Source organism: Dipodomys merriami, unplaced genomic scaffold (genome assembly GCF_024711535.1).
Source record: "Dipodomys merriami isolate MVZ:Mamm:240054 unplaced genomic scaffold, mDipMer1.0.p SCAF_242, whole genome shotgun sequence".
In the NCBI taxonomy this organism is placed as follows: domain Eukaryota; kingdom Metazoa; phylum Chordata; class Mammalia; order Rodentia; family Heteromyidae; genus Dipodomys; species Dipodomys merriami.
In genome coordinates this window covers 834405-862402 of record NW_027203849.1, presented here as the reverse complement: position 1 = coordinate 862402, position 27998 = coordinate 834405, and the positions used below count along the sequence as shown (strand labels likewise).

Below are 27998 nucleotides of genomic sequence, written 5' to 3'. Positions count from 1 at the left end.
TAAAAAGAAAGAAAAAGTGAAGCCCTGGCTTTGATCACCAACATGCCAAGAAAAAAACTTTCCCTCTCAGCAAGTCTGTCCTCTAACAGTATCATTTGACTATTTTCTTTTTTCTTTTTTTTTGTTCGGTCGTGGGGCTTGAACTCTGGGCTTGCGCGCTGTCCCTGTGCTCTTCAGCTCAAGGTTAGCGCTCTACTGCTTAAGCTACAGCGCCACTTCTGGTTTCCTGGTGGTTTATTGAAGAGTCTCTCTGACTTTCCTGTTCGGGCTGGCTTTGAACCGTGATCCTCAGATCTCAGCCTCCTGAGTAGCTAGGATTACAGGTGTGAGCCACCAGCGCCCGGCTTCATTTGACTACTTTCTAAACAGTTTTCCATACATAACTTCAGTCCTCCCTCCAGCCATCTAAGGTAGGTACCATACCATTTTTTTTTCTTTTTGTTGGTCATGGGGCTTGAACTCTGGGCCCGTGCTGCCCCTCAACTCTTTAGCTTAAAGCGAATGCTCTATCACTTGAGCCATAGCGCCACATCTCCATTTTTTTGGGGGGGGGAGGTCCGGTCATGTGGCCTGAACTCTGGGCCTGGGCGCTGTCCCTTAGCTCTTCAGCTCAAAGCTAGCACTCTACCACTTGAGCCACAGCGCCACTTCCGGCCTTTTTCTTTTTGCTTATGTGGTGCTGAGGAATCGAACCCAGGGCCTCATGCATGCAAGGCAAGCGCTCTACCACTGAGCCACCTTCCCAGCTCCACCGGTGGTTTGCGCCTGTAAGTTTAGCTATTCAGGAGCTGATATCTGAGGATCCCAGATCAAAGTCAGCTCAGGCAAAAAAGTCCCTGAGACTTTTATCTCCAATTAATCAGCAGAAAGCTAAAGTTGAAGAGTGGCATAAGGCCTGATTTCAAGCCCCATCAAAAAAAGAAAAAGAAAAGTTGGAAGGGAAATGTCTGACATCCATTTGAACTCATTTTGAAGCAATTATAATTAAAACAATATTTCCACTAACTCATTCAAATCTTTATTAAGTATACCATCTGCACAATTCTGTCAAGATTAGGGAAACAAATAGGTGAATTTTTAAGATGGTGCTGTCTCAAGGATTTTACAATCTAATGATAGTGACAAGCAGTTTAACATAAATTGTAGAAAAGGAATTACAACTAAGTATTTGCTCCTGAGTAAGAAAAATTACCTTTTACACTGTAAATTGACAGAAAACACTGTTATTATATAATATAGCTGTTAATCTTTTTTAAAGGATGCTGATTGTTTTCAGAAAAGTAAATGTGTTATCCTGTAACATCATATGACTGGTTTCATTTTATTTTTAAAATTTGCTTTAAAAATTGGAATGACCTAAAAACATCAAATTAACATCATGGAAAGTGAATTTGCAATAATGTGTAGAAAGGTGAGTACAAATGAGTCTAGCATTAAAAAGTTAAATTGGAATTACTTTGAAGATTTGCCTTTAGCAACTTATTATGGACACATGAGCATACATAAAATTGATTTTTTTTTTTTGTCAGCTATGGCACCTGAACTCTGGGCCTGAGTTCTGTCCCTCAGTTCTTCAGCTCAAGGCTAGCACTCTACCACTTGAGCCACGCACCACTTCCAGCCTTTTCTGTTTATATGGTGCTGAGGAATCTAACCCAGAGCCTCATGCATGCAAGGCAAGCACTCTACCACTGAGCTACCTTCCCAGCCCCATGATATGTATTTCTTAATACTGTAATTCACACATGCCATAATGATTTCTATCTGTAATAATACACTTGGTTAAGAAATTAGTAATTAGGGGCTGGGAAGGTGGCTCAGTGGTAGAGTGCTTGCCTCGCATGCATGAGGCCCTGGGTTCGATTCCTCAGTACCACATAAACAGAAAAAGCTGGAAGTGGTGTTGTGGCTCAAGTGGTAGAGTGCTAGCCTTGAGCTGAAGAGCTGAGGGACAATGCCTAAGCCCAGAATTCAAGCCCCATGACCAACAAAAAAAAAAATTAGTAATTTATAATACTTTATCAAAAAATAATTCAGGTGAGGAGTTAAGGGAGTAGTTTACTGGTAGAGTGAGTGGTTAGTATATATAAAGTCCTGAGTTCAACACACACACACACACACAAAGCAGCCGCAGTAGCTGGGGTAAGGTGGGCATGTTGGTTTCTGCTTATAATCTCAGCTAGGAGGCTGATATCAAGAATCAAGGTTTAGAGCCAGCCAAGGCAGACAAATCTGAAAAAAGCTAGAAATTGGGGCATGGCTCAAGTGGTAGAGTATGAGCCTTATTTTAAAAGAAGGTAAGCAAAGCACTAAGTTCATGCTCCAGTACCAGGGGGAAAAAAAGACTAAAACTAGACCACCAAGTGTTGGTGGCTCATATCTATCTATACTCCTAGCTACTCAGGAGGCTGAGATCTTTGGATTGTGGTTTGAAGCCAGCCTAGGCAAGAAAGTCCATGAGACACTTATCTCCAATTATCCATAAAAAGCCAGAAGTAGAACTCTGACTCAAGTGGTAGAGCACTAGCCTTGAGCAAAAATAAGGTCAGGGACAGTGCCCAGGCTCTTAAGTTCAAGCCCTAGGACTAAAACCCCCAGACATCCCAAAAGAGGATGATAGTATGTATAATTAAACAGTAAATTTCTAGTGCAGAAATGAATGTAAATTTGTAAGCATCTACGTTTTTTCATATTACTTTTCACAAAATGGCTCAAATAAGAAACTTAATATAAACAAAATAGTTTATATTGCAAATCAAAAGAATGGATATATAGTATTAGTAGAAATCTTTATTAATTGATGCTTTCTAGAAACAGTTAAATCAAGGGCCAATACTGCTCTCTACTCTCAACACTCAGCCCATTTCCCCACAAAACAATTATATTTTCATAACTAGTAAGTTTGTGACAACTGTGATTCTTAAACCTTTTTCTCAAGCCCTTTTAAAAATACCAATCAGATTATAGTTGGAAACAGATCACACACAGTAATTTTTAAAACAGAACAGGCACAGTTTTGCTCTGACCGAATCATCTGGATTCAGTCCCTTTAGGCTCTGATGTCTTCGTTGATCCCCATGCTTATCAGAGATGCCCCTCAAGATGCTCTTAGCTGCTGCTGACATCCTGGTGCTGTACAGCAAGGGGCAGCGAGGAGAGCTTGTAATAAGTTTTAGTCTTCAGTATTTTCTTCTCTACTTCCTTCACCATCTTCATCTTTTCCCTGGTAAGAATCCTGGATGGTGGTTTCAACAAAATAATTTTCTTCCTCGCTCTCTCTTTCTTCTATTTTTTCTTCTTCATTAAAGCTAGAGGAAGAAATTTATCAATCTTTCAAAGGAAAAATGACTGGGTTTAAAGGCACATAAACCCTTTGCAGTGTATACCATTGCCTTGCCAGTCTTCCTCACGTGAATTAGCTTCAATTTATTACCAAGAAAACTCTATGAAAGTGTCAATGGAAAATTACATATTCCTCTGAGAAATAATTTATTTCAGAACCTGAGTGACTTCATTACAATTGATTTGAAAGCATGCTGTTATTTTTGTTACTTATGCCAGTCAGAAAGCTAATTTATTTTGCTTTAGAAACAACTTCATCACCATGAAATATTTTGATTGTGTCAAACACCATAACAGTATATGTTATAACAGATCGCATCATTCCCTTAGATAAAAGGTTTAACAAATAAGAGACCAGAAGTGAAAGCTTTCTTGAATTATAAGTAAGAATTTTTTTCAAAGGTAAGTTGTTCAGACATGTTATATATGTTACCTTTCCTTATCTTCAAGGCAACTCTTCATGTCTTGGTTGCTGAGGTACTCAAGTAATTTTCCACTTTGGCCTTTCTTTGAAACAAACTCATCAGATAATCCTAGTGCTTTTAGGGTATTAGAATAATGCTTTTCTGCTGCCATTCTTGCATTTTTCTATAGGAAAGACAAACCTTTTTAGATGAGAACAAGATTATAAATCTCCGCTAAAAGGGTATGGGTTAAAAACAACAGAAAAAGAAAGCAATGAAAATGAATGAGCTGTAGTTATCTGCCACAACACAAACAGATCTCACAAATACAATATGGAGCAAAGCACAAGTGTGCATTTAATATAATTCATTAACTAGACAAAACTATACCCCTTGGGGATAGACATAGGAGTGCAGTTGTGCAGAAAAACAAAGCAATGTTAAGCCTGGCACTTGTGGCTCACACTTGTAATCCTAGCTACTTAGGAGGCTGAGATCTGAGGATCACAGTTCAAAGCCAGAGAACAAAATGGTAGAGTGCTAGCTTTTAGCAAAAATGCTGAGGGACAGCACCTAGGGTCTGAGTTCAAGCAAGCCTCATTACCAATGAAAAACAAGATGATGTTTATCATGGATGTGATCATGACAGTTATCTTAGGGCAGAGGGTTGGGGTCTCGGAAGGGCACACAAACTTCTAGAGTGCTGGCATGCTCTGTTACTAACCCCAGATGATAGCACATGAAGAGTAATCTGTAATTATTCTTTATACTGTACCTAGGTTTTACCTACTGTTGTGACTCTATATGTGAAAATCAGTAAGAAAATGAGATCACATCAGTTCTACAATAGTTGTACAATGGGTCTGACAATGGAGTAGAAAGCAAGATCATGTAATAGGTATAAATAGGAGGCTCTTGAAGTGCTTTTAAGTATTTTACTTTTTTTTCTGGATGTAGTGGAGTTTGAACTCAGAACACTGGCTTCCTAGGCAGGTGCTCTACTGCTTGAGCTATGCCTCCAGCCCCTTGTTTTTGTTGTTTATTTTGTTGTTGTTGTTTTGAGATAAGAGTCTTGCTTTGCCCAGTCTTAAGCTGCTATCCTCCCAATCTCATCCTTCCACATAGCATGATACACATATATGCCACTGCGCCCAGCTACTTTTTTTTTTTGTCAGTTGTGGGGCTTAAACTCTGGACCTGGTACTGTCCCTGAGCTCTTAAGCTCAAGGCTAATGTTCTACCACTTGAAGCCACAGCACCACTTTGGGTTTTCTGGTGGTTAACTGGAGATAAGTCTCACAGACTTTCCTGCCTGGGCTGGCTTTGAACTGCAATCCTCAGATCTCAGCTTCCTGAGTGGCTAGGATTACAGACATGAGCCACCGGCACCCACTACTTCTTGAGATGCAGTTTCACAAACTTTTTGCTGGAGCTGGCCTTGAACCATGATCCTTCCAATCTATGCTTTCCAGCATCTAGAATTACAGACATGAACTACTGGGACTGAGCAATTTTTACTCTTTAGAAAGCATGGCTATCCCCAACGATAATAGAAGAATCAGTAATAATTACTGGCTTTACTTTGTGAAGGAAGCAAAGGGACATGGACTATCACTTCCTTGCTTGGAGATCCAGTGAAGCTGTGATGATCCTTTCAGAGGTGCAGCAGGTGAGGCTTCAGGGCACAGCTCAGTAGTAGAGCACTTGCCTAGCAAGTGTAAGGCCCTGAGTTCAATCCCCAACACCACAAAACAAAACATACTTGCAGCAAATTGAAAATCATTACAGGGGCTAGGAAGGTAGCTCAGTGGTAGAATGCTTGCCTAGCATGCATGAGGCACTGGGTTTGATTCCTCAGTACCACATAAACAGAAAAAGCCAAAGTGGCACTGTGGCTCAAGTGGTAGAGCCCTAGCCTTGAGCAAAAGTAGATTAGGGACAGTGCCCAGACCCTGAGTTCAAGCCCCAGGCTTGGCAAAAAAAAAAAAAAAAGGAAGTCATTACAGTTGTGAGACCATAGGCTTCATGGAGCTACAAGATGATGGTACTCACACTAGTAACTCAGTTTTAATGAACTTTCAGCTCCTATCAGTGGAAGTAAATTAGTTTAGGGCCAATATTGGCCTTCAGGTATCCATCTAAAGCAAAGTGAATAAAAATAGCTCAGTTCCAATGGACCAATGGAATCCCATACTGCCAAGATGTGAGTCAGCACCCAGTTTAACCCCCATATTAAAAAATACAGTGATAGCCTGGTGCTGGTAACGTGTAATCCTAGCTACTCAGGAGGCTGAGATCTGAGGATCACAGTTCAAAGGCTCTTATCTCCAGTTAACCACCAGAAAATTGGAAGTGGAGCTGTGGCTTAAAGTGGTAGAGTGCTAGCCTTAAGCAAAAAGAGCTGAGCGACAGCACCCTAGACCTGAGTTCAAGCCCCAAGCCCAAGAAAAAAACAAACAAAAAACCAAAACAGATTTGTAAAAAAATAGTTTTATTGTTAAAGGTCATAGAGATCATAAGCAATGTAGATGAAGATAATGATAACTATCATGAAGATTAAAAGGTGTTCGTGACTTTAAAAAAAGAAAGGGGCTGGAAATGTGACTTAATGGTATAGTACTTACTTGCCTAGCATGCATGAAGCCCTGGGTTCAATTTCTCAATACCACATAAACAGAAAAAGCCACAGCCAGAAACTGTGGCTCAAGTGGTAGAGTGATAACATGCAGCAAAAGCAGCTCAGGGACAGTCCTCAGACCCTGAGTTCAGCCTCAGGATTGGCAAAAAATTAATTAATTAAAAAAATCGAAACAGTGATAAGCTAGGATAAGACAGTGGCTCATGCCTGTAATCCCAGCTACCCAAGAGGCTGACATGTGTGTGTGTGTTGAGCAAAAGATGTCAGGGACAGCAGCCCAGGCCCTGAGTTCAAGTCCCATGGCTGACAAAAAAAAGAAATATCTACTCAGTTTATAAACCTGTGGTTTCCAAAAAAGAGAAATAATATAGTTTGTTTTGTAATCGGACATATTCTGCTAGGTAATAAGTCAGCAGAGGAAGATGACAAATAACCTATAAATTGACAATGAAAAGAGCTGCAAGTGACTTTGTTATATAAGTAACAGCTGTTAATTTGCAGCAGTCGTCATAGCAAAATACAGTACAAGGAAAATGTACTAACACATGTTAACCAAAACAACAGTGGTGCACTGCCATAGACAATCTATACACAGAACTAATTACATTTTGCCAAGTGCCAGTGGCTCACCCCTGTAACCCAAGCTACTCAGGAGGCTGAGATCAAAGGATCACTGTTCAAAAACAGCTCTGGCAGGAAGGTCTATGACACTCTTATTTCCTGAAATTAATCATCTGAAAAAAATGGAAGTAGAGTTGTGGCTCAAAGTGTAAAGTGCTAGTCTTGAGCACAAAAGCTCAAGGATGGTGCCCAGGCCCCGAGTTCAAGCCCCAGGATGGGCATACACACACAAAAGAACTAATTATACTTTAATACAAGAAAATTATACTTTTATACAAGAAAATATATAATTATTCCTAATTTAAACAAGTATTTCTCCTCTGTACTTTATCATGAAAAGATCTGTAAATCCTATGAAATAACAGGAACAGTTAAAACAATTGTATTATTACTTTCTTTACTATAAAAGACCTTGCTAAAAAGTATTACCTTTGTTTCTTCCAGAAGCTAAAATAATGATGGACTTTAATGCTCTAATTAAAGCTCCAGTTCAAAGGGGGGAAATATATATGTATATTTTTTATTTTTATTTTGTTGGTCATGGGGCTTGAACCCAGGGCTTGGGCGCTATCCCTGTGCTCTTCAGCTCAAGGCGAGCACTCTACCACTTGAGCCATAGCACTACTTCTGGTTTTCTAGTGGTTTACTGGAGATAAGAGTCTCACAGACTTTCCTTGCCTGGGCTGGCTTTGAACCGTGATCCTCAGATCTCAGCCTCCTGAGTAGCTAGGATTACAGGCGTGAGCCACCGGCGCCCAGCTTATATATATTTATCACCAGTAGTTAGTAGAAATTTTTTTATTTGCTTAACAATTATTGAATGATTATAGCAAGCCCTCACAAGAGCATGGGAAGAGAAAAATGTTTTCAGCATATAAACTGGAGAAAAAATAGCGGTTATAAAAATAACCTGCTTTCAACATATACATCATTTATTTTGCCATGCTTTCTGATGCTTTAGAATGGTGGGAATGTACAGAATAACAAAATATTAATACTGAAACTCATCACAAATTTATCAAAGTAATGTTCCTAGTCTAGACTCACCCCAGAAAAAATAAAAGGTAAATGTCTGACCAATGTGATTATAATTGTTCAAGTTGGTTCAATAGACACTTGCTAACATGTCCACTGTGTCAGGCTAGCCCTAGGCACCAGGTGCTGGGATTACAAAGACTTGGCCACCACTCTTAAAGTGAATTAGCAAAACGGCAAGAGTCTTACACAGACAAACAATTTCAACAAGCTATGACAGATGTATGCACAGGCTAGTTAAAGAACAGAGGGAAGGGTAACCTGGGGAACAATGCAAGATAGTGACTGCGCATTAAGATGTGGATGAGCTAAAAGTAGTAAAGACAGCCGGGTGCCAGTGGCTCACACCTGTAATCCTAGCCACTCAGGAGGCTGAGATCTGAGGATCGCAGTTGAAAGTCACCTCAGGCCCGTAAGACTCTTATCTCCAATTAACCATCAGAAAACTGGAAGCAGTGCTGTGGTTCAAGTGGTAGAGCACTTGCCTTGAGCTGAAGAGCTCAGGGATAGAGCCCAGGCCCAGAGTTCAAGCTCCACAACTGACAAAAAAAAAAAAAAAAAAAAAAAAAGTAAAGACAAAGACTCTGAGGTGTCTAGAAAGTAGCATGAACAGTCAAGTTTGAAGGTAGCAGAAAGTAAAGGGTGTGTGTATGTCGGGGAACAAGATACGGGCAAAATGAGTGCAGTAGGAGACAGACTAGAGAGGTTAACAGAGCTCACAGGAGTCTGAATACTGGACTAAGACTAGTGCATTTTCTTTTAGGAGGAAGCAGGATAGCTAAGGGTTAAGTACTTGGAAGCCTATCAACATGGGTTCTAACCTAGCCCTGTCATTTACTAACAATAATCCTCATGGGTTACTTACCTCCTTTGAACTTGAGTTTGTTCATCTACAACAATGACCTTGACTTATAGCACCAATTGGGGAAGTTAGTAATAGACCCCTTTATACCATTCATTGGAAATGAGACTAGGACGTGAGAATGGATAGTGGACTGTTATCCAGGGTTATCAACTGTTGCCCAGCATTAATTTTGACAGAGGAATGGAAGTAATGACATGAAGATATACATGGCTTTGCAAAGGAAAGGGCCAAGAACCAATCAAAAAAATTATGTTGCCCAGACTACTCTTGAATTCCTGGACTCAAGCCATCCTCTGCTTTAGCTTCCCAAACAGCTTATTTATAGGCAAATGTCACCTTATCCAGTTCATTCAAATTATAATTTTTGGAACTAGTAGATAGAAAATAGAAGTTTCATGAGGCATTTCACCAGCAGGAGAGATTACTTAGGAAAAGAAGGTGGCAGGTTTCTCAGTGACCAACTCCTTTGGGAGAAGTAGTAGTTCTTAGCCATCTAAAGTAAACCCCAACCAAAGTAGAAAACCAAGAGGAGCTCACATGTCAGGCAAGTGCTTCAACTGTCTACTACTTGTTTGTGGCCTGAAATTCACAATGCAGCTCCTGTCACCTCCAGTGGTTCTTATCTATTGTCAAGAAGTGTCACCAAAGTGAACTCAAAGTTCAAAGTACTCAAAATTGATAAATGTCCCTTACAAGAGATTATAGCCAGGTGCTGTGCCTCATGCCTATATCCTATCTACTCAGGAGGCTGAGATCTGAGGATCATGGTTTGTTCAAAGCCAGCCCACACAGGAATGTCCCTGAGATTTTTTTTGTTGCTGCTGTTGCTGGTTGTGGGGCTTGAACTCTGGGCCTGGGTGCTGTCCCTCAGCTCTTCAGCTCAATGCGAGTGCTCTGCCACTTGAGCCACAGCACTACTTTTGGTTTTCTGGTGGTTAACTGAGATAACAGTCTCACAGACTTTCCTCCCCAGGCTGGCTTTGAACCTCGATCCTCAGATTGCTCGGCCTCCTGAGTAGCTGGGATTACAGTCCTGAGACTCTTTTTCTTTCTTTCTTTTTTTTTTTTGGTCAGTCATGGGGCTTGAACTCTGGGTCTGGGCACTATCCCTCAGCTCTTCAGCTCACTGCAAGCACTGTACCACTTGAGCAACAGCACCACTTCCAGTTTTTTGGTGGTTTATTGGAGATAAGAGTCTCATGGACTTTCCTGTCCGGGCTGGCTTTGAACAGCGATCCTCAGATTTCAGCTTCCTGAGAAGCTAGGATTACAGGCGTGAGCCACCAGTGCCTGAATCCTGAGATTCTTATCTCCAATCAACTACCAAAAAACCAGAAGTGGTAAGTGGCACTGTAGCTCAAGTGGTAGAATGCTAGCTCAAGGACAGTGTCCAGGCCCTGAGTTCAAGTCCCATAACAACAAAAAAAATTAAATCAATAAGACCGTGGTTTCAAAAACAGATGCATTTTGGGGGTTGGGAATGTGGCTTAGTGGTAGAGTGCTTGCTTCACATGCATGAAGACCTGGATTCAATTCCTCAGCACTACATAACAGAAAAAGCCAGAAGTGGTGCTGTGGCTTAAGTCGTAGAGTGCTAGCCTTGAACACAGAGAGGCTCAAGAAGAATGCCCAGGCCTTGAGTTCATGCTCCAGGACCAGCAAAGCAAAAAAAGCAAACAACTACCACCAGAAGTGGTGCTATGGCTTTAAGAGGTAGAGCACTAGCCTTGAGCAGGAGAGTTTAGGATTAGTGCTCAGGTCCTGAGTTCAAGCCCCTGATCATCATCAACAACAACAAAAACATCATAAAACTGAGTGAAAACAGAAAAAGTAGTATCCACTGTCCCTAAGTTTGGTTTTCCTATAAAAAAATGCTTTCAGTGATTACAGATAAGACTGAAATACAGATTCAGTTTTTTAAAAATGACCAGATACACTACACTCAGAAAGTATAGACTAGGAGGACTGCAGTTCAAGTCCAGCTTGATCAGAAAGTTATCAAGATCTAGTTCAATAAATGAGCTGGACACAGTGGTGCACACCTGTATAGGAAGCTTAAGTAGGAAGAACATGGTCTGAGGCTGGCCCTAGGCAAAAAGATGCACAAGATTGTATTTGAAATGTAACTAAAACAAAAAAGGGTTGGAGATATAGTTTAAATGGTAGAGCACCTGCCTGGCAAGTGCAGTGCCCTGAATTCAAACCTTAGTATCACTAAAAAAAAAAAAAAATTACTGGCAGAAATAAATCTGATTCAATTAGCCATTTTGTTTCATTTTTTAATTCTGCAAAGATCTTCAAATCATTCATGAAGCCTCACCTTAATATATGACCAAGTTGGTTCTTCAAAATAACCAGACTTTAAAAAGTTTGTGCAACTAGTATTTTAAGACAATTGGATTGGCAGTATATTCTTTATCAAGCGATTGCCTGCCTCATCAGTAAGATACTCTCCTTGAGCTATCACAGAAACATTGTCTCAATAATTATGTAACACATACATAGGGAAGATGGGCTTTAAGTCTGGGAGCTAAAGATTTTTTTTAAAGGCTGACAATAGCTCTTATATTCCAACAAACACAACCTGAGCAACTCTTTCAAACAATAATGGCCTCTGTTTTAATTCTTCTTCTCTTTCTTCTAGCTCTTGTCGGTATTCTTTCATCCTTTCCTTTTCACTCTTTCTAAAATCAAATAAAAGGAATAGAATTTTAAAAGGCCATCTAAGAAAAAAAAACTTACATATATAATGTTTAGCTTAAATGACAAATCAGAAATTGTGAATTTAGCTCAGTTCCTTTTCTGATAAATTCTTTATTTTTGTTGTTGTTGTTGGTCATGGGGCTTGAACTCTGGACCTGGGCGCTGTCCCTCAGCTCTTCAGCTCAAGGTGAGCGCTCTACCGCTTGAGCTACAGCACCACTTCCATTTTCTGGTGGTTTATTGGAGACAAGAGTCTCACGGTCTTTCCCGCCCGGGCTGGCTTTGAACCATGATACTCAGATCTCAGCCTCCTGAGTAGCTAGGATTACAGGCGTGAGCCACCAGCGCCCGGCTAGACTGATAAATTCTCATGGAATAAAGTTTTAAGGTTCTGAAAGCACACATTCTGTGGCCCTGGAAAAGTCTAGACATTTTGACTTTCAAAATCATCAAGGCATAATGTGCAAAGGGACTTAAACTAGAAGAATGACTTCCTTCTTGTCTCATTTGTAAGTATATATACCAGGAAGATTTGATCCAAATTATAGTTCTCTTTAAAGAATTTATTCTGAAAATAAGACCTTGTTCTTCTTTTCCCCTGAGATCTCTTAAAGGTTAGTGGCAAAGTTAATTAAATGGGAGCAGGTCAAGGAGAAATAGGGAGCATGATAATTAGCATATAGCATACATAGAAGAATAGCAATCAAAATACATAAATTTACCATATGTGTACTTTTTTGGGCTAGACCCTGTAATGAATTAAATAACACTTTTTCTCTACATAAGATACAGTAAAGCAATCAGGATAAAAAGGCAGATAATAAGGAAATAGTTATAAAGTAATAAGTATCTTTAATTATCTGCAAATTAGTGTTATGAAAAACTAGGTTTTTTTCCCTACTGGTAAATACTTTTTTTTTGTTGTTGGTCATGGGGCTTGAACTCTGGGCTTGGGCGCTGTCCCTCAGCTCTTCAGGTCAAGGCTAGCGCTCTACCACTTGAGCCACAGCGCCACTTCCAGTTTTCTGGAAGTAAGAGTTTCATGGACTTTTGTTGCCTGAGCTGGCTTTTTTTTTTTTTTTTTTTTTTTTTGTCGGTTGTGGGGCTCGAACTCTGGGCTTGGGTGCTGTCCCTCAGCTCATCAGCTCAAGGCTAGCACTGTTTGAGCCACAGCGCCACTTCTGGTTTTCTAGTGGTTTATTGGAGATAAAAGAGTCTCATGGACTTTCCTGCCAGGGCTGGCTTTGAACCAAGATCCTCAGATCTCAGCCTCTTGAGTAGCTAGGATTACAGGCATGAGCCACTGGCACCCAGCAAATACTATATTTCTAAGAAATTTTTGGCGCAAGTTCATCAAATTAAGTTCCCTCTATCAGTGGATTATACTGCATTATAAAGGAATGCTCATCATTAAAAGCTAACAGACATATGATATACATATATAATACATATATATAATAACATATATAATTTGAGTTATAAGAACCAAACATATATGTCATTTAATATAATAAATTAATAAATTATATTACTTACCCAGCTTTGGGGAGGTATTTTCTGACTTTAACATGAACACCTTTAAGTATAACATCTAGACACTGGTTTTCAAACTTCAATATTCTGAAGGGGTTCTATAGATTCTGTGCATGTTTTAATTATTTTATATTGAAACTATAATGAAATGCAACATGTACCACTAAACCCCACATAGGACTAGAGAGGCTGAGCTAGGAGGATTCTGAATTTGAGGCCAGCCTGGGCTCTCTAATGAGATCTTGCCTCAAAAAGAGAGATAAAAGAAAAGGGGGAAGGTTAAGGGGGGGAAGGGGAAGGGGAAAGAAAGAGGAAAAGGAGAAAGAGAGAAAGGGGTGGGGAGGATATATTCTTGGTTGGGGCTGGGTTGTAATTTAATGGTACAAAATAAGTAGCATGGTCAAGGCCCTGGTCCAATCCCTAGCACCAAAATAAGAAAGAAAAAAAAGGGGGCGGGGGGGGGGCTGGGAATGTGGCTTAGTGGTAGTGTGCTTGCCTATCATACATGAAGCCCTGGGTTTGATTCCTCAGCACCACATAAATGGAAAAGGCTGGAAGTGGCACTGTGGCTCAAGTGGTAGAGTGTTAGCCTTGAGCAAAAAGACGTTCAAGGGGGGCTGGGAAGGTGGCTCAGTGGTAGAGCGCATGCCTTGCATGCCAGAGGCCCTGGGTTCGATTCCTCAGCACCACATAAGCAAAAAGAAAAAAGCCGGAAGTGGCGCTGTGGCTCAAGTGGTAGAGCGCTAGCCTTGAGCTGAAGAGCTGAGGGACAGCGTTCAGGCCCAGAGTTCAGGCCCCATGACCGGACCCAAAAAAAAAAAAAAAAAAAAAAGACGTTCAAGGACAGTGCTCCGACTCTGAGTTCAAGCCCCAGAACTGGCAAAAAAAAAAAATCCGAGACTCTATAGAAAGCTACTAAATTTTATTTTGATCTGTGTGAGTTAAGATTTTTCTCAATACTATATTATGCAATCAAAAATAATACAAAGAGGCTAGGAATACAGCTCAGTGGGAGAACATGTGTTAAGCACACACAAGGTCCTGGGTTCAATTCCAAGTACCATAAAATTGTGTGTGTGTGTGGTGTGTGTGTAGTTGGGCATTGGTAGCTCATGCCTGTAATCCTAGCTACACAGGAGGCTGAGATATGCTGATCGCAGTTCAAAGCCAGCCTGGGCAGGAAAGTCAGTGAGATTTATCTCCAAAAATAAAGGGCTGGGAAGTTGGCTCGGTGGTAGAGTGCTTGCCTCGCATGCATGAGGCCCTGGGTTCGATTCCTCAGCACCACATAAGCAGAAAAAACCGGAAGTGGTGCTGTGGCTCAAGTGGTAAAGTGCTAGCCTTGAGCTGAAGAGCTGAGGGACAGCGCCCAGGCCCAGAGTTCAGCCCCCACGACCGGATCCAAAAAAAAAAAAAAAAAAAAAAGCCAAAAGTAGAACTGTAGCTCCAAGTGGAGGAGTGCTAGCCTTGAGCAGAAAAGTTCAGGGACAGTGCCTACACCTTGAGTTCAAGTCCCACAGTTGACGCCAAAAAAAAAAAAAAAAAAAAAAAGGAACAAAAATTAAAAGGCTAGATGCTGATGAAACATTAAACATTATAGGCGTTAAGTATGGCCTTGATGGAAAATGTTTCTAAACTGGGCACTAGTGCCTCACTCCTGTAAATCCTAGCTACTCAGAAGGCTGAGATCCGAGGATCGTGGTTGGAAGCCAGCTTAGGCAGAAGAGACTCTTATTGCCAATTAACCACTGGAAAAACAGAAGTAGCGCTGTGGCTCAAGTGGTAGAGTACTAGCCTTGAACACGAAGAGGCTCAGGAACAGCACCCAGGCTCTGAGTTCAAGCCCCACAACCAACAACAACAAAAAGTTTCTGTTCATCAACATGGCTTCATGATTCTCCCCAAGAGGTGTGCGTATGTGTGCATGTATGAGTTTACACAGGCATTATGCATGTGTGTACATAATGAGTATAAGTGACCAATTGTAATTTTAATCCATAAACTAAACTAAACTACTAATACTATTCTCCACTTGTTCTTTTCTTGGAATCAACTGATTTTTTTTTTTAAGAGTTTGGAAATAAATGCTCTGAAGATTCAGGATTCTTTCATAATACCTGAGGTGTTTTAGTTTGGATTTAGACATCTGAGCTAAACTTTGGTGCAAGTCATAAGCCTTAACCCGGATTGTCAGGAGTTTCTGCAATTCTTTCATTCTTTGCTTCTGTTTAGTTAGGATCCGATTTCTCTCTTCTTCCGACATTTTCTTTTCCTCAAGTGATCTCCTGAGGGCAACAAACTATGGCTTAATTCACTTTAAGCCAAGCAAAATGTTGTTTATCAAAGATTTACTGTGGGATAATTCAAAGGTTAAAAAAAATGGACAACCTTCTTACAGAAATCTGACTTGTGAATCTGGAAATCCAATCAAAGCTAAAGGTCACCTTGCCTGTCCCCCAAAATTCAAAAACTATATAAAGTACATTTGCTTCTTAGAACACCCTAAGCAAAATGTTTTACATTGTGCAGTAAAATATACTATAGATATAGTAATAATTTCTTAATATTTTCAAATTCACCAACATAAAATTAATTAACAGAGCTGCATACAGGAATTTAGCAATCTCAAGTTAGTGGGTACTAGTCATTACCTTGTGGCCTGCTCCCGTCCTCTTGAAGATACTGTGTGCTTTGTCGGGCTGACAGTTTTATAAAGTGGGGGCTTTGGATTCGCATTTTTCACTGATGAGTTACACCTTGGAGACAGATAAGGCCAACGTGTTTCTCTCAAGTTTTCTTCATCTGCTCTAATGTCTGCCCTAACTTTGTCTCTTTTGGCAGAGTCACTTGAGGATGTCTGAAGGTCAAATTGTTTATAAACTGTTGAGCGCGTTGGAAACCTGAGTTCTGAGAATTCTTTATATTTCAGAGGGGGGTCATGAGTATCAGGAACCTGGCCTCTACCCCTGGCTTTACTCCTTAACTTTCCAGATCGCTCAGGATTCCTGGGGTTCCTGCATGTTGTCCCAGAAGGCAGGGCGGAGAAAGCCTCTAAAAATTCTTGGGCTTTCAGCTGTGCCCTAAGGCTTCTATAGAGTTCTTCTTCTTTTAATTTATCACTAATAGGCGAAGAGAAACCATAAGTAGATCGAGGTATGGGTCTGGCTTTAAACCGGCTTGTTTTCTTTTTAGACTTAAGTAAGTCTCTCAGCTGCTTTTCCCGGGCTGCTCGCTTCTGTTCCTCCCTTGCAATAAACTTAAATGGCTTTTGTAAAGCCAAAAGAGCTTCTTTGTTTTTCTCCTTCATCATCCTCCTCCTTTCCTCATTTTGCTTGACCATATCTTGATAACGGGGAAAGAAGATATATGAAGGAAGAGGATTAGCTCGGAATTTCTTCCTACGCTCAGAATCAGCTTGTGTCTTGATCAGTTTACGCATCATTTCAATATCCGACATAGCCTTCTTGGCCTCTTCTTTTTTCTTCTGTTCTCTAATTGTCATTTGAAAAGGCACAGGCACAGTAACCTTGGGCACCCATTCTTTCGGTTTCTTCTTTGTTTTTTCAACTGCTGGGAAGTCAGAATCATCACACTTTATGTAATCTTCAACACAGAAGTCTCTCCACATGTTGTTGATGAGCTCCTTGGCATACGTCATCATTTTGTGTTTCTTGGAAAGCTCTTTTTTTAGCTGCGGTAGATCCTCTTCAGAGGAAGACGTATGCAAGGAGGAAGACCGGGTCAAATCAGGCTCCGAAAGTGATGTCACTAACAACACAGGGTGATAGGAATTCTTTCCCGTTGCACAACTAAGTGAGAAGAATTAAGATACACTTTCAATTCTTCTTGATCAAACATAAAACTTAACATAGGCCTACATCTATTTTCAGGGTATAATAATCAGCTAGAGAGAGGAACTGGAATGAACTTATGAAAATTATCATTTTTATTTAAAACAGTTTAAAGATGTTTACAAATGATCTGGTTTGATTCTTTATCTTAGAGTCAAAGAACCTGAGATTAGAGGGCTGTTGTATCTTACTTTTATTTATTTATATATTTTTGTGGGTCGTGGGGCCTGAACTCTGGGCTTGGGCACTGTCCCTGTGCTCTTCAGCTCAAGGGAAGTGCTCTACCACTTGAACCACAGCACCATTTCCAGTCTTCTAGTGGTTTATTGGGGATAAGAGTCTCATAGACTTTCCTGCCCGGGCTGGCTTTGAACCATGATCCTCCAGATCTCAGCCTCCTGAGTAGCTAGGATTACAGGCTGAACCACCAGCGCTCAGCTCTGTTGTATCTTATCTACTAAGTCCTCCAAATTTTCCAGTCACAATCCTAAAACATTTATCTCATCAGGTCACTCCATTGCTTTGAACTTTTCAATGATTCCTCTTTGTTACAAAGTCTAACGTATAAAGCCCTTCAGGAAAGATCTCTGCTTCCCTTTCCAGTCTTAACCTCTCAGCCCTCTCTACTCCCAGTCACGATTCTTCAGTCAATATGTAGTATGTGAACTTCCTCACCTGTGCCACCATGCCTTAGAACATCTGATCTTTGCTGCCTACAAGACTGCTTCTTATGTGCAGCATCGTCGCTCTCCTTCCAGTCTGAGCTCACATAAGACACTTACTGGAAAATTCTTTCCACCAACACCCTGGCATGACCAACTGTTTCTTCCTCTACTTCTTCTTCTTTTTTTTTTTTTTTAAACCAGTCCTGGGCTTGAGCTCAGGGCCTGGGTGCTTTCTCTGAGCTCTATTGTTCATGGCTAGTGCTCTACCAATTGAGCCACAGGTTCACTTCTGGCTTTTTGGTAGTAAACTGGAGATAAGAGTCTCATGGACTTTCCTGCTGGGACAGGCTTTGAACTGTAGTACTTAGATCTCAGCCTTCTGAGTAGCTAGAATTATAGGTATGAGCTACCAGCAACCAGCTTTCTTTCTTTTGGATACAGGAACTATGTAGCGCTAACTGCCCTTGAACCCCTGATCTTCCTGCCTTAGCTTCCAAAGTGCTTGGATGATAGGTATGCATATCTGGCTACATCAACTATTTTGAATATAATCTCCCCTTTATATAGCACTAGGAGTGCACAGAGAAGCAGCAGCAGTGCTCATACCTTTACTCCAAGCTGTATCAAGAGGATGATGGTCTGAGGCTAGACCTAGGCAAAAAGTCTGTGAAACCCCATCAATCAATAAAAGCTAGGTGTGGTGGCACACTCCTATTATCCCAGCTATGTGGGAAGCATAAATAGGATTTTGGTTCAAGCTAGCCTGGGCAAAATGCAAGACCTTATTTGAAAAATAAGTTATGAAAAAAGGACTAAGGGTGTAGCTCAACCATTATAGCACTTACTATCAAGTACAAAACCCGAGTTCAAACTCTAATACCACCATAAAAAAAGGTGTAACAATACTTAAGAGAAAATATTCTGAAACAATTTTATTTCACTTTTAAGTAGACATAAATTACAATGAATATAAACTCACCTGGAAGAGATACTAGGAGAATCTTCCTTGATGATTACTGGCTGAACTTCCTTTAAATTTAGCTTTTCTTGGTACATTCTTCTTAATATTTTCATAGTTTTTATGTGGGCTGCCTTCAGTTCTTTTAGTCTCCTGAAATACTCTTCATTAGAATGGGAGATATCAGAAAAGTTAACAGTGTCTTCATACGTTATTCGATCATTCATTGGAGAAGAGTTGATGTTATAATCAGCCTGGCAGGAGGGAAAAAAACTGTTCAATATCATTTGGAATAAAGAAACTGACACAAATTCAAATGTTAGAGGTTTATTTTTGTTTGTTTTTTTGGTCAGCCCTGGGGCTTGAACTCAGGGCTTGGGCACTGTCCCTAATCTTTTTTTTTTCTCAAGGCTAGCACTCTACCACTTGAGCCACAAGGCCACTTCCAGCTTTTCCTGTTTATTTGGTACTGAGAAATTGAACCCAGGGCTTCATGCATGCATGCTAGGCAGCACTCTACCACTAAGCCACATTCCCAGCCCCAAATGAGAGTCTTGAAAGACCCATCTAGTTAGGTTCTTAAGTTACTTGGAGTCTATGTACATTTTCCCCTAAGGATATTTTAAGGACATGAGGAGCAAACTCCCAGAAAATCCAAATCTGCTTTATGAATTATAGATATCCTCTTGCTCAGATTGTACACAAAGCCATGCCTGAAGGGTCCACTGGAATTTTATCTCACTCCTTTTATATATCTTTCATTTCTTTAAACTGTACTACTAAGGAGATTAAAAACTCCCTTCTATGTAAAATCAAAAGTTTAAATATTTTATTAGTTGAAAAACATATGAAATTGTTTCTGATACTATGCATGAAAGACTGCCAACCATAGTTTTAAATTTAGCCTACTACCTGGAACAGACTCAATGGAAAAAGAGTATTCGTTAAATTATAGATTTAATAGATGACACTACAACAGAAAAAGTCATTATAAATAATAGGACTTTTTTTTTTCTGGTCAGTCATAGGGCTTGAACTTAGGGCCTGGGTGCTGTGCCTGAATTTTTTTTTTTTTTGGGGGGGGGGTCTGGTCATGGAGCCTGAACTCTGGGCCTAGGCGCTATCCCTCAGCTCTTCAGCTCAAGGCTAGTGCTCTACCAATTTGAGCCACAGTGCCACTTCGGCTTTTTCTGCTTATGTGGTGCTGAGGAATTGAACCTAGGGCCTCATGCATACAAGGCATGCACTCTACCACTGAGTCACTTTCCCAGCCCTGTCCCTGAATTTTTATTTTATTTTATTTTATTTTTTGTCAGTTGTGGGGCCAGAACTCTGGGCCTGGGCACTGTCCCTCAGCTCTTCAGCTCAAGGTGAGCACTCTATACCAATTGTGCCACTTACGGCTTTTTCTGCTTATGTGGTGCTGAGGAATCAAACCACTGAGTCACTTTCCCAGCCCTGTCCCTGAATTTATTTATTTATTTTTGTCAGTTGTGGGGCCAGAACTCTGGGCCTGGGCACTGTCCCTCAGCTCTTCAGCTCAAGGTGAGTGCTCTATACCACTTGTGCCACTTACGGCTTTTTCTGCTTATGTTGTGCTGAGGAATCAATCCCAGGGCCTCATGCATGTAAGGCAAGCGCTCCACCACTGAGCCACCTTCCCAGCCCCCATCCCTGAATTTTTTTTTTGCTCAAAGTTAGCACCATACTACTTTGTGCCACAGTACCACTTGTTTTTTTGGTGGTTTATTGGAGATAAGAGTCACTTGCCCTGGATTTTCTGGACTTCCCGGACTTTCCTGCCCTGGCTGGATCTCAGCCTCCTGAGTAGCTAGGATTACAGGCATGAGCCACAGGTGCCCACTCACTAATTTGCATCCCTATGGAAAATAAGCTTTACAAAAGCTAGCATTTGTCTGTCTTATTCACTTTTGTGTTGCCAGTGTCTGGGAAATACCTGGTCAACAGCAGATGTTCAGTAAACACTTGTTAATTGAATGAATGTACAGTTTTAAAAAATGCAAGTGCTGGGAGCCAGTGGCTCATGCCTGTAATCCTAGCTACTCAGGAGGCTGAGATCTGAGAATTAGCATTCAAAGTCAACTGGACAGGAAAGTCCGTGAGACTCTTATCTCCAATAAAACCACTAGAAAAAGGGAAGTGATGCCGTGGCTCAAGCAGTAGAGGTCTGGCCTTGAGCTGAAGAGCTGAGGGACAGCGCCCAAGCCCAGAATGACCTACCAAAAAAAAAAAAAAAAAAGCATGTGTTAGCCTGGCACTGGTGGCTCATGTCTATAATCTGACAGTGCCCAGACCTTGAGTTCAAGCCATAGTACCAGCACCAAAAAAAAAAGACAAAAACAGCAAGTTTTGGGCTGGGAAGGTGGCTCAGTGGTAGAGTGCTTGCCTTGCATGCATGAGGCCCTGGGTTCGATTCCTCAGCACCACATAAGTAGAAAAAAAAAACAAAAACCAGCAAGTTTCCACCAAAGGAAGCGCAGTTATTTCCTTACAAAACGATTGAATCATGTAAAGAAATAAATACTGTTCTACAAATCATGTTGAGCAAAATAAGCCAAGATCAGAGAGACAAATGGCACAGTCTCCCTAATATGCGAATGTTTTACATTCAAAATGCAACAAGAGGGCTGGGAAGGTGGCTCAGTGGTAGAGCGCTTGCCTTGCATGCCTGAGGCCCTGGGTTCAGTTCCTCAGCACCACATAAGCAAAAAGAAAAAATGACGAAAGTGGCGCTGTGGTTCAAGTGGTAGAGCGCTAGCCTTGAGCTGAAGAGCTGAGGGACAGCGCCCAAGCCGAGTTCAGGCCCCACGACCAGACCCCCCAAAAAAATAAATCCAAATAATATTATGGGCTGGGAAGGTGGCTCAGTGGTAGAGCGCTTGCCTTGCATGCCTGAGGCCCTGGATTGGATTCCTCAGCACCACATAAAGCAAAAAGAAAAAAAAAAGCCAGAAGTGGCACTGTGGCTCAAGTGGTAGAGCACTAGCCTTGAGCTGAAGAGCTGAGGGACAGCGCCCAGGCCCAGAGTTCAGGCCCCACAACTGGACCAAAATGCAACAAGATATGACAAAGTAAACAGGATATCAAGAAACAAAGGACCTCTTCTTAATTTGTCGTATCGTTTTTTAGATGACCCTACTTATGGTATATATGTGTGCACATATGAGGGAAGGAATAAGGAGGGCATGGAATCAGAGGAAAACAGATGAAAAAATGCAGCAGAGGGGCCTAGCAGCTGCACTGGACATTGATGAAACTGAACTAAGCAACTCAAGGGCAGTGATGGGAGGAAGGGAATGAGAGAAAGAGGGAACGCCTTATACTAAGCAAAAGGAAAGAAATGTACATATCATTCTATTTGGAAGAAATAGTTGTACTGTTGGGCTGGGAAGTTGGACAGCGCCCAGGCCCAGAGTTCAGGCCCCACCCCCCCCCCAAAAAAAAAAGAAAAAAAGAAATAGTTGTACTGTCAAAGTTTGTAGAGTTCACAAGCTTTATAGACCATGATAATGACAATTCACTTTGTGAAAGTTAAAAATGTGTTTGTGCCAATTACTAAATGGGCAAGGGAACTAAAGAGGGACTTCTCAAATGAAGAAATAAAAATGGCAAAGAAACACATGAGGAAATGTTCATCATCCCTGGTGGTGAAGGAAATGCAAATAAAGACAACCCTGAGATACCACCTTACCCCAGTCAGAATGTCCCACATCCACAAGTCAGCCAACGACAAATGCTGGAGGGGATGTAGAGAAAGAGGAACCCTATTACACTGCTGGTGGGAATGTACACTTATACAACCACTTTGGAAAGCAGTCTGGAGGGTCCTTAGAAAGCTAAAGATTGACCTCCCTTACAACCCAGTCATACCACTTCTAGGCATCTACCCTGAACAACAGGAACCAATATACAAGGACACGTGCACCTCCATGTTTATTGCAGCACTGTTCACAATAGCTAGGATATGGAAACAACCCAGATGCCCCACCACAGATGAATGGATCCAAAAATTGTGGTATCTATACACAATGGAATATTATACAGCCATTAGAAATGACAAAATAATGGCATTTGCAGGGAAATGGATGGAGCTAGAAGGAATCATGTTGAGCGAGGTAAGCCAAGAGCAAAGAGACAAACGGTACATGGTCTCCCTAATAAGTGGATGCTAAATCCAAAATGTTAGGTGATACTACAAAATTAACAGGACTTAAACAAAGAACTCCCACTCATCTGGTCGAACCACTACTAAATATCCTCATGCTGCTGATCACATGTATGGTGTATATGTGTACACCGTTATATGTTATAGACTGTGACAGACATTTTGCTCCAGGAAAATTAGAATGAACTTGTGATTTAAAATGAGCATCATCATGAGGCTCTGGGTTCGATTCCTCAGCACCACATAAACAGAAAAAGCCGGAAGTGGTGCTGTGGCTCAAGTGGTAGAGTGCTAGCCTTGAGCTGAAGAGCTGAGGGGAAGCACCCAGGCCCAGAGTTCAAGCCCCACAGCCAACAATAAATAAATAAATAAATAACAAATAGTAAGAGTGAGGGAAGGGGTGACCCTGTCGAAAAAGAAATGTATTTTGGCCAGGCGCTGGTGGCTCATGCCTGTAATCCTAGCTACTCAGGAGGCTGAGATCTGAGGATCGGGGTTCAAAGCCAGCCCGGGCAGGAGAGACCGTGAGACTCCTATCTCCAATAAACCACCAGAAAACCGGAAGTGGCTCTGTAGCTCAAGTGGTAGAGCACTCACCTTGAGCTGAAGAGCTGAGGGACAGCGCCCAGGCCCAGAGTTCAAGCCCCACGGCCGACCAAAAACAATAAAAAATAAAATAAAATAAAATGAGCATCATTATTCCACAATACTGTGAAATTTGGGAAATTATGTAATCACTTAATCACAATAAAAAAAAAAAAGCACCAGAAAACTAGAAGTGGTGCTATGGCTCAAGTGGTAGAGCATGAGCCTTGAGCTGAATTGTTCAGGGACAGCTCCCAGGCCTGGAGCTCAAGCCCCACGGCTGACCAAAAAAAAAAAAAAAGAGATCTTTCATGCGATTGTTTCTAACATATTTATAAGATTATGTCTTTGTTGCCTTGTATGTCCCTCCCCCATGGTACAACCCCTGTTTTCACTATATATGATGTTGGTATATGTGGAGGGGAAGGGAAAAAAAATTGTTAAAACAGGGATACAGGAGGACCCATTGCAACAATAAGATGTACAAGTTGTTATGTCCAAAAACGAACTTTACAACTTTGGTGGGGGGGATGGGGGGAGGATACGAAGGGATGGGAAGGGGAAACAAAGCAAGAGGCTACAATGCTTGATAAGAAATGTGCTCATTATCTTACCCATGTAATTGTAACCCCTCTATACAGTATTTTCACAATAAAAATATATAAAAATAAATAAATGCCAGTGCTTGGCTCCCCCCCCAAAAAAAATGTGTTTGTGACTTTAGCTACTGTGGGATAGTTCCCACAATATTGTAAAATTTATGCAATCACTTAATCTCAATAAAGAAAATTTTTAGAAAATATTGTTCTAAAGGCTTGGATTTGGGTAGATGCCTAGCTTAGTGGCAGAGCACCTGCCTAGCAAGTTGAAACCCAAATTTAAAACCCTAGTACCACCAAAAAATCCCAAAACTTAAAAAAAGGCTTGTATTCATTTTATTAAATTTTTTTTTTGGGTCCGTTCGTGGGGCCTGAACTCTGGGTGTGGGCACTGTCCCTCAGTTCTTCAGCTCAAGGCTAGCGCTCTACCACTTGAGCCACAGCACCACTTCCGGCTTTTTTCTTTTTGCTTATGTGGTGTTGAGGAATTGAACCCAGGGCCTCAGGCATGCAAGGCAAGCGCTCTACCACTGAGCCACATTCCCAGCCCTCATTTTATTAAATATTAAGATGTAGGTTAAAATGAATGGATGCCAAAAGCATTCATGTATTCTCATTGATTCTTTCAGAATATCTCTTATAAGGTCTTAATCAAAAGGATCAAATGATTTAGGCCTACAAGGAGAGAGTGGCAGGACTGATAATCCTCATTTAGGCATTGATGCTTGCACAGCATCATCCCACTTTTAGCTTACTACTTTAATACAACTCAGATTAATTTATCTTATAAGATTTTGCCTAAAACACATCAAAGACTTAAAAAAAAAGATTTCCAATTCTAATTTCGTCTTTATTGGCACCACCCCAACAACATTTAGTGCATCAGTTAACACAGGCTGTGTATTTGTTTAGCTTTCTGTGTTACATTGTAAATGTGCCATTGGATAAGAGGATGATCTTTCTAACATTAGTTTGACCCACTTAGGTAATGAATCCTTCCAGCACCTGTTGCTTTCTAGAATCAGTTCCTATAAAGAATTGTGTTGTCATCTATAAAGGCTCACCTGCAATTCTAGAATTTTTATTAAAGTTGCCCTTTTTATTGGAAAAGATTTGTTAGGAATGAGTCAGATCTACATTTGTAAACCCCAATGGAAAGAGAAAAAGGAAAATACGGAAAAATATAAAACTATCCTTATAACATGCTATCATATATTAATATATTACATATGTAGGAAATTAAAAAAAGACTAGACTATATAACTTCAAAGCAGTGGTTAGCCAGGTGCAGGTGGTTTGCCAGGTGCAGATGGCTGTCTGTAATCCTAGATACTCAGGAGACTAGATTCTCATGAATATTTAGTATATAGTATCCAGCCAGGGCAGTAAAGTCCATGAGATTCTTCTCCAATTAATCACTTAAAAAGCTGGAAGTGGAGTTGTGACTCAAGTGGTAGAGTGTAAGCGTTGAGTAAAAAAACTCAGAGAGCCAAGCACCAGTGGCTCATTCCTATAATCCTAGCTACTCAAGAGGCTGAGATCTGAGGATTATTGTTTGAAGCCAGACCAGGAAGAAAAGTCCATATGACTCTTATTTCCAATAAACTACTCAGAAAAAGCTGGAAGAGGTGCTGTGGCTCAAGTAGAAGAGTCAGTACCAGGGCTTCAACTCAGGTATTCCCATTCTTACTAGGCTTTCTTGCTCACACCGGCACTCTTGATCCACACCTTCAGCCTGGCATTATGTTAACTGGAGATGGGAGTCTCTTGTACTTTTAGCCCAGGCTGGCTTGAAACCTCAATTCTCCAGGTCTGACTCCTGGAGAATAGCTAGGATTAGAAATATGAACCACTGGTGCCCAGCTATGAGTTTACTATTGAAGCAAATTAACCTTTAAAAAATTAAGATGGAAGGCTGGGAAGTTGACTCAGTGGTAGAGTGCTTGACTCCCATGCATGAGGCCCTGGGTTCGATTCCTCAGCACCACATAAACAGAAAAGGCCACAAGTGGTTCTGTGGGTCAAGTGGTATAGGGCTAGCCTTGAGCTGAAGAGCTCAGGGACAGTGCCCAGGCCCTAACAAGCCCCAGGACTGGCAAAAAAGGAAAAAAAAAATCAAGATGGATTAGGATGGAGGTATAGTTCAGGTAGTAAAACCTGCCTTATATGCATCAGGCTCTGAGTTCAAACCCTAATACTAAAAGATAAAGAAAATCAAAACATCCACAAGATCCATCAAGATCTATCACTGGATCACAATCTAGTCTATGCAGCTCTGCACTCTTTTCTGTCTTTCTGTGTCCCCCAGTCCTGGTTATCAGGCCTACTGTGGTAGTTTACCCAGTTTACTTTTAGATCTTTCCTGTATGGTAGTCTTAGAACAATGTCAAAGTTTTAAGAGTTAGCTCTTGCTGCTGCTTTTTCTTTTTCTTTTTAGGATCCTGTCTTATTGAAACTAGCTCATTATATAAATTGATCTGTCCTAAGGTAATCACATTTTACAAAATAAGTCTGCAGTTTAACAGGGCATTGTGGAATATAATTCCAACTATACAAATGACCAGCTCCTCTACCACTGCAAGACAAAGTAGAATATAATCTTCAAATGAGCTACTCAAATGACAGCCCCATTGGTTTAAAACTTGCTTTTTTTTTTTTGTACCCCCCTCAGTTGTGGGGCTTGAACTCTGGGCCTAGGCGCTGTCCCTCAGCTCTTCAGCTCAAGGCTAGCGCTCTACCACTGGAGCCACAGCGCCACTTCCGGCTTTTTTCTTTTTGCTTATGTGGTGCTGGGAATCGAACCCAGGGCCTCAGGCATGCAAGACAAACGCTCTACCACTGAGCCACCTTCCCAGCCCCCCCCCCCCCCCACTCAACTCTTAAAACCTTTTTTTTTTTTTAAGTCCACATCTAGCCCTGATGTCTTTAGCTAAGATCCACTAATAACCAAGACCTTACTGATGGAGGATAGAACTGATTCACCTGACTGTACGAGTTATCCACTACGGGGTACACCAGTTTTCCTCAAATTACAAAAAAAAACCAAAGATTTCTGTTGCTGGAGAGTAGGTCAGGTCCTGCCACTTTACCAGAAAATCGTGACATTGCTCTCCAGAGCGGGCCCCGGAAGCTCAGGCCGGCGATCCTGACGAGGCAGGAGGGGTCTGAGACCCGAGGACCGCGGTTCGAAGCCAGCCCGGGCTGCAAAGGCCAGGAGACTCTCATCTCCCAGGAAGCGTTCTCGGCAGGCCGCGAGGCCGCCTCTCAAGTAGTAGAGCGCCAGCCTTGAGCGAAAGCAGCCCCGGCGCGGCGCCCCGGCCCCGGGCCCGCGCGCGCGCTCTCCCACCCGGCGGGGCGGGAGGGCCCTGCACCGGGCGCCGAGCCCCGGCCTCGCCGGGGGGCCGGCCCGCCCTCCGCTCGCGCCCGGCCCCGGCCCACCGCCGCTCCCACGTTACCGACGCCCGCGCAGGCTGCACCGCGCTCTCCTCCTCCTCCTCCTCCTCCTTGCCCAAGGCGGCGGCCGCCGCCGCCAGAACCTGTCTGGGGTCTTGGCGTTGGTACAGGGCGGCCCACGCTCCGGTGGTATTTCCCGGGCTGTGACGCGCTGCGGGGTGCGAGGCGGCCATCACCCCCGCTCCGAGGCCTGAGCGCCCGCGCTGGCCCGGGGCGAGTGAAGCTGGCGCCGCCTCTAGCGACCCACCGTCCCAGCGGGCGGCCGGCGGTTTCTAGGGGCGCGATTCCTAAGGACGCTACAGGAACCGCGAGGGGCCAAAAGCAAGCAAAGGCTCAGCGCGTTGCCGGGAATCCAAGCCCGCCAGTCCATTGGTCTTCCCTCAGGAAGTAACGGTTCTTAATACTAATCTGCAGCTCAACAAAACACTCTGGAAGTAGAACTGCAAGGATACGCATGACCAGCCCATAAGCCAAAGTAACCTTCAGGCTGCTCAGATGGCCACGCTCCTTGTCACAGTACCGGTTTATCTAAAGTGCTATTCAGCTCACGGGCCAGTGGG

The 27998-nt window shown here is 42.0% G+C and overlaps 1 protein-coding gene across 6 annotated transcripts; it reads right to left on the bottom strand.

Moving 5' to 3' along the window:
- Positions 1-1878: 1878 nt before the first annotated feature.
- LOC138835942 (protein FAM161A-like) lies at positions 1879-27706 on the bottom strand. Of its 6 annotated transcripts, XM_070034508.1 has the most exons (7): positions 27441-27706; positions 18637-18869; positions 15793-16950; positions 15259-15426; positions 11490-11589; positions 3776-3930; positions 1879-3308 (listed from the first exon to the last, which is right to left on the bottom strand). In XM_070034508.1, the coding sequence occupies exons 1-7, from the start codon at positions 27609-27611 to the stop codon at positions 3173-3175; spliced, it is 2121 nt and encodes a 706-aa protein (XP_069890609.1). In that variant the 5' UTR covers positions 27612-27706; the 3' UTR covers positions 1879-3172. The 6 variants fall into 6 exon arrangements, with proteins under 6 accessions (XP_069890609.1, XP_069890613.1, XP_069890610.1 ...); XM_070034509.1 differs by lacking the exon at positions 15259-15426 and having other exon boundaries at positions 1880-3308; XM_070034511.1 differs by lacking the exons at positions 1879-3308; positions 11490-11589 and having other exon boundaries at positions 3792-3930.
- Between the last annotated feature and the right edge of the window lie 292 nt (positions 27707-27998).

Bases quoted from the DNA above. Each gene is read 5' to 3' on its own strand.
- LOC138835942 (XM_070034508.1), bottom strand. From the start codon at position 27,611: ATGGCCGCCTCGCACCCCGCAGCGCGTCACAGCCCGGGAAATACCACC. The intron at 18,870-27,440 runs GTAACGTGGGAG...CCCTCCTGCCAG, and splicing joins TGCAGCCTGCGCGGGCGTCG to GCTGATTATAACATCAACTC. The intron at 3,931-11,489 runs GTTGTGTTTGTT...TCTTTCCTATAG, and splicing joins TGTTTGAAAGAGTTGCTCAG to AAAAATGCAAGAATGGCAGC.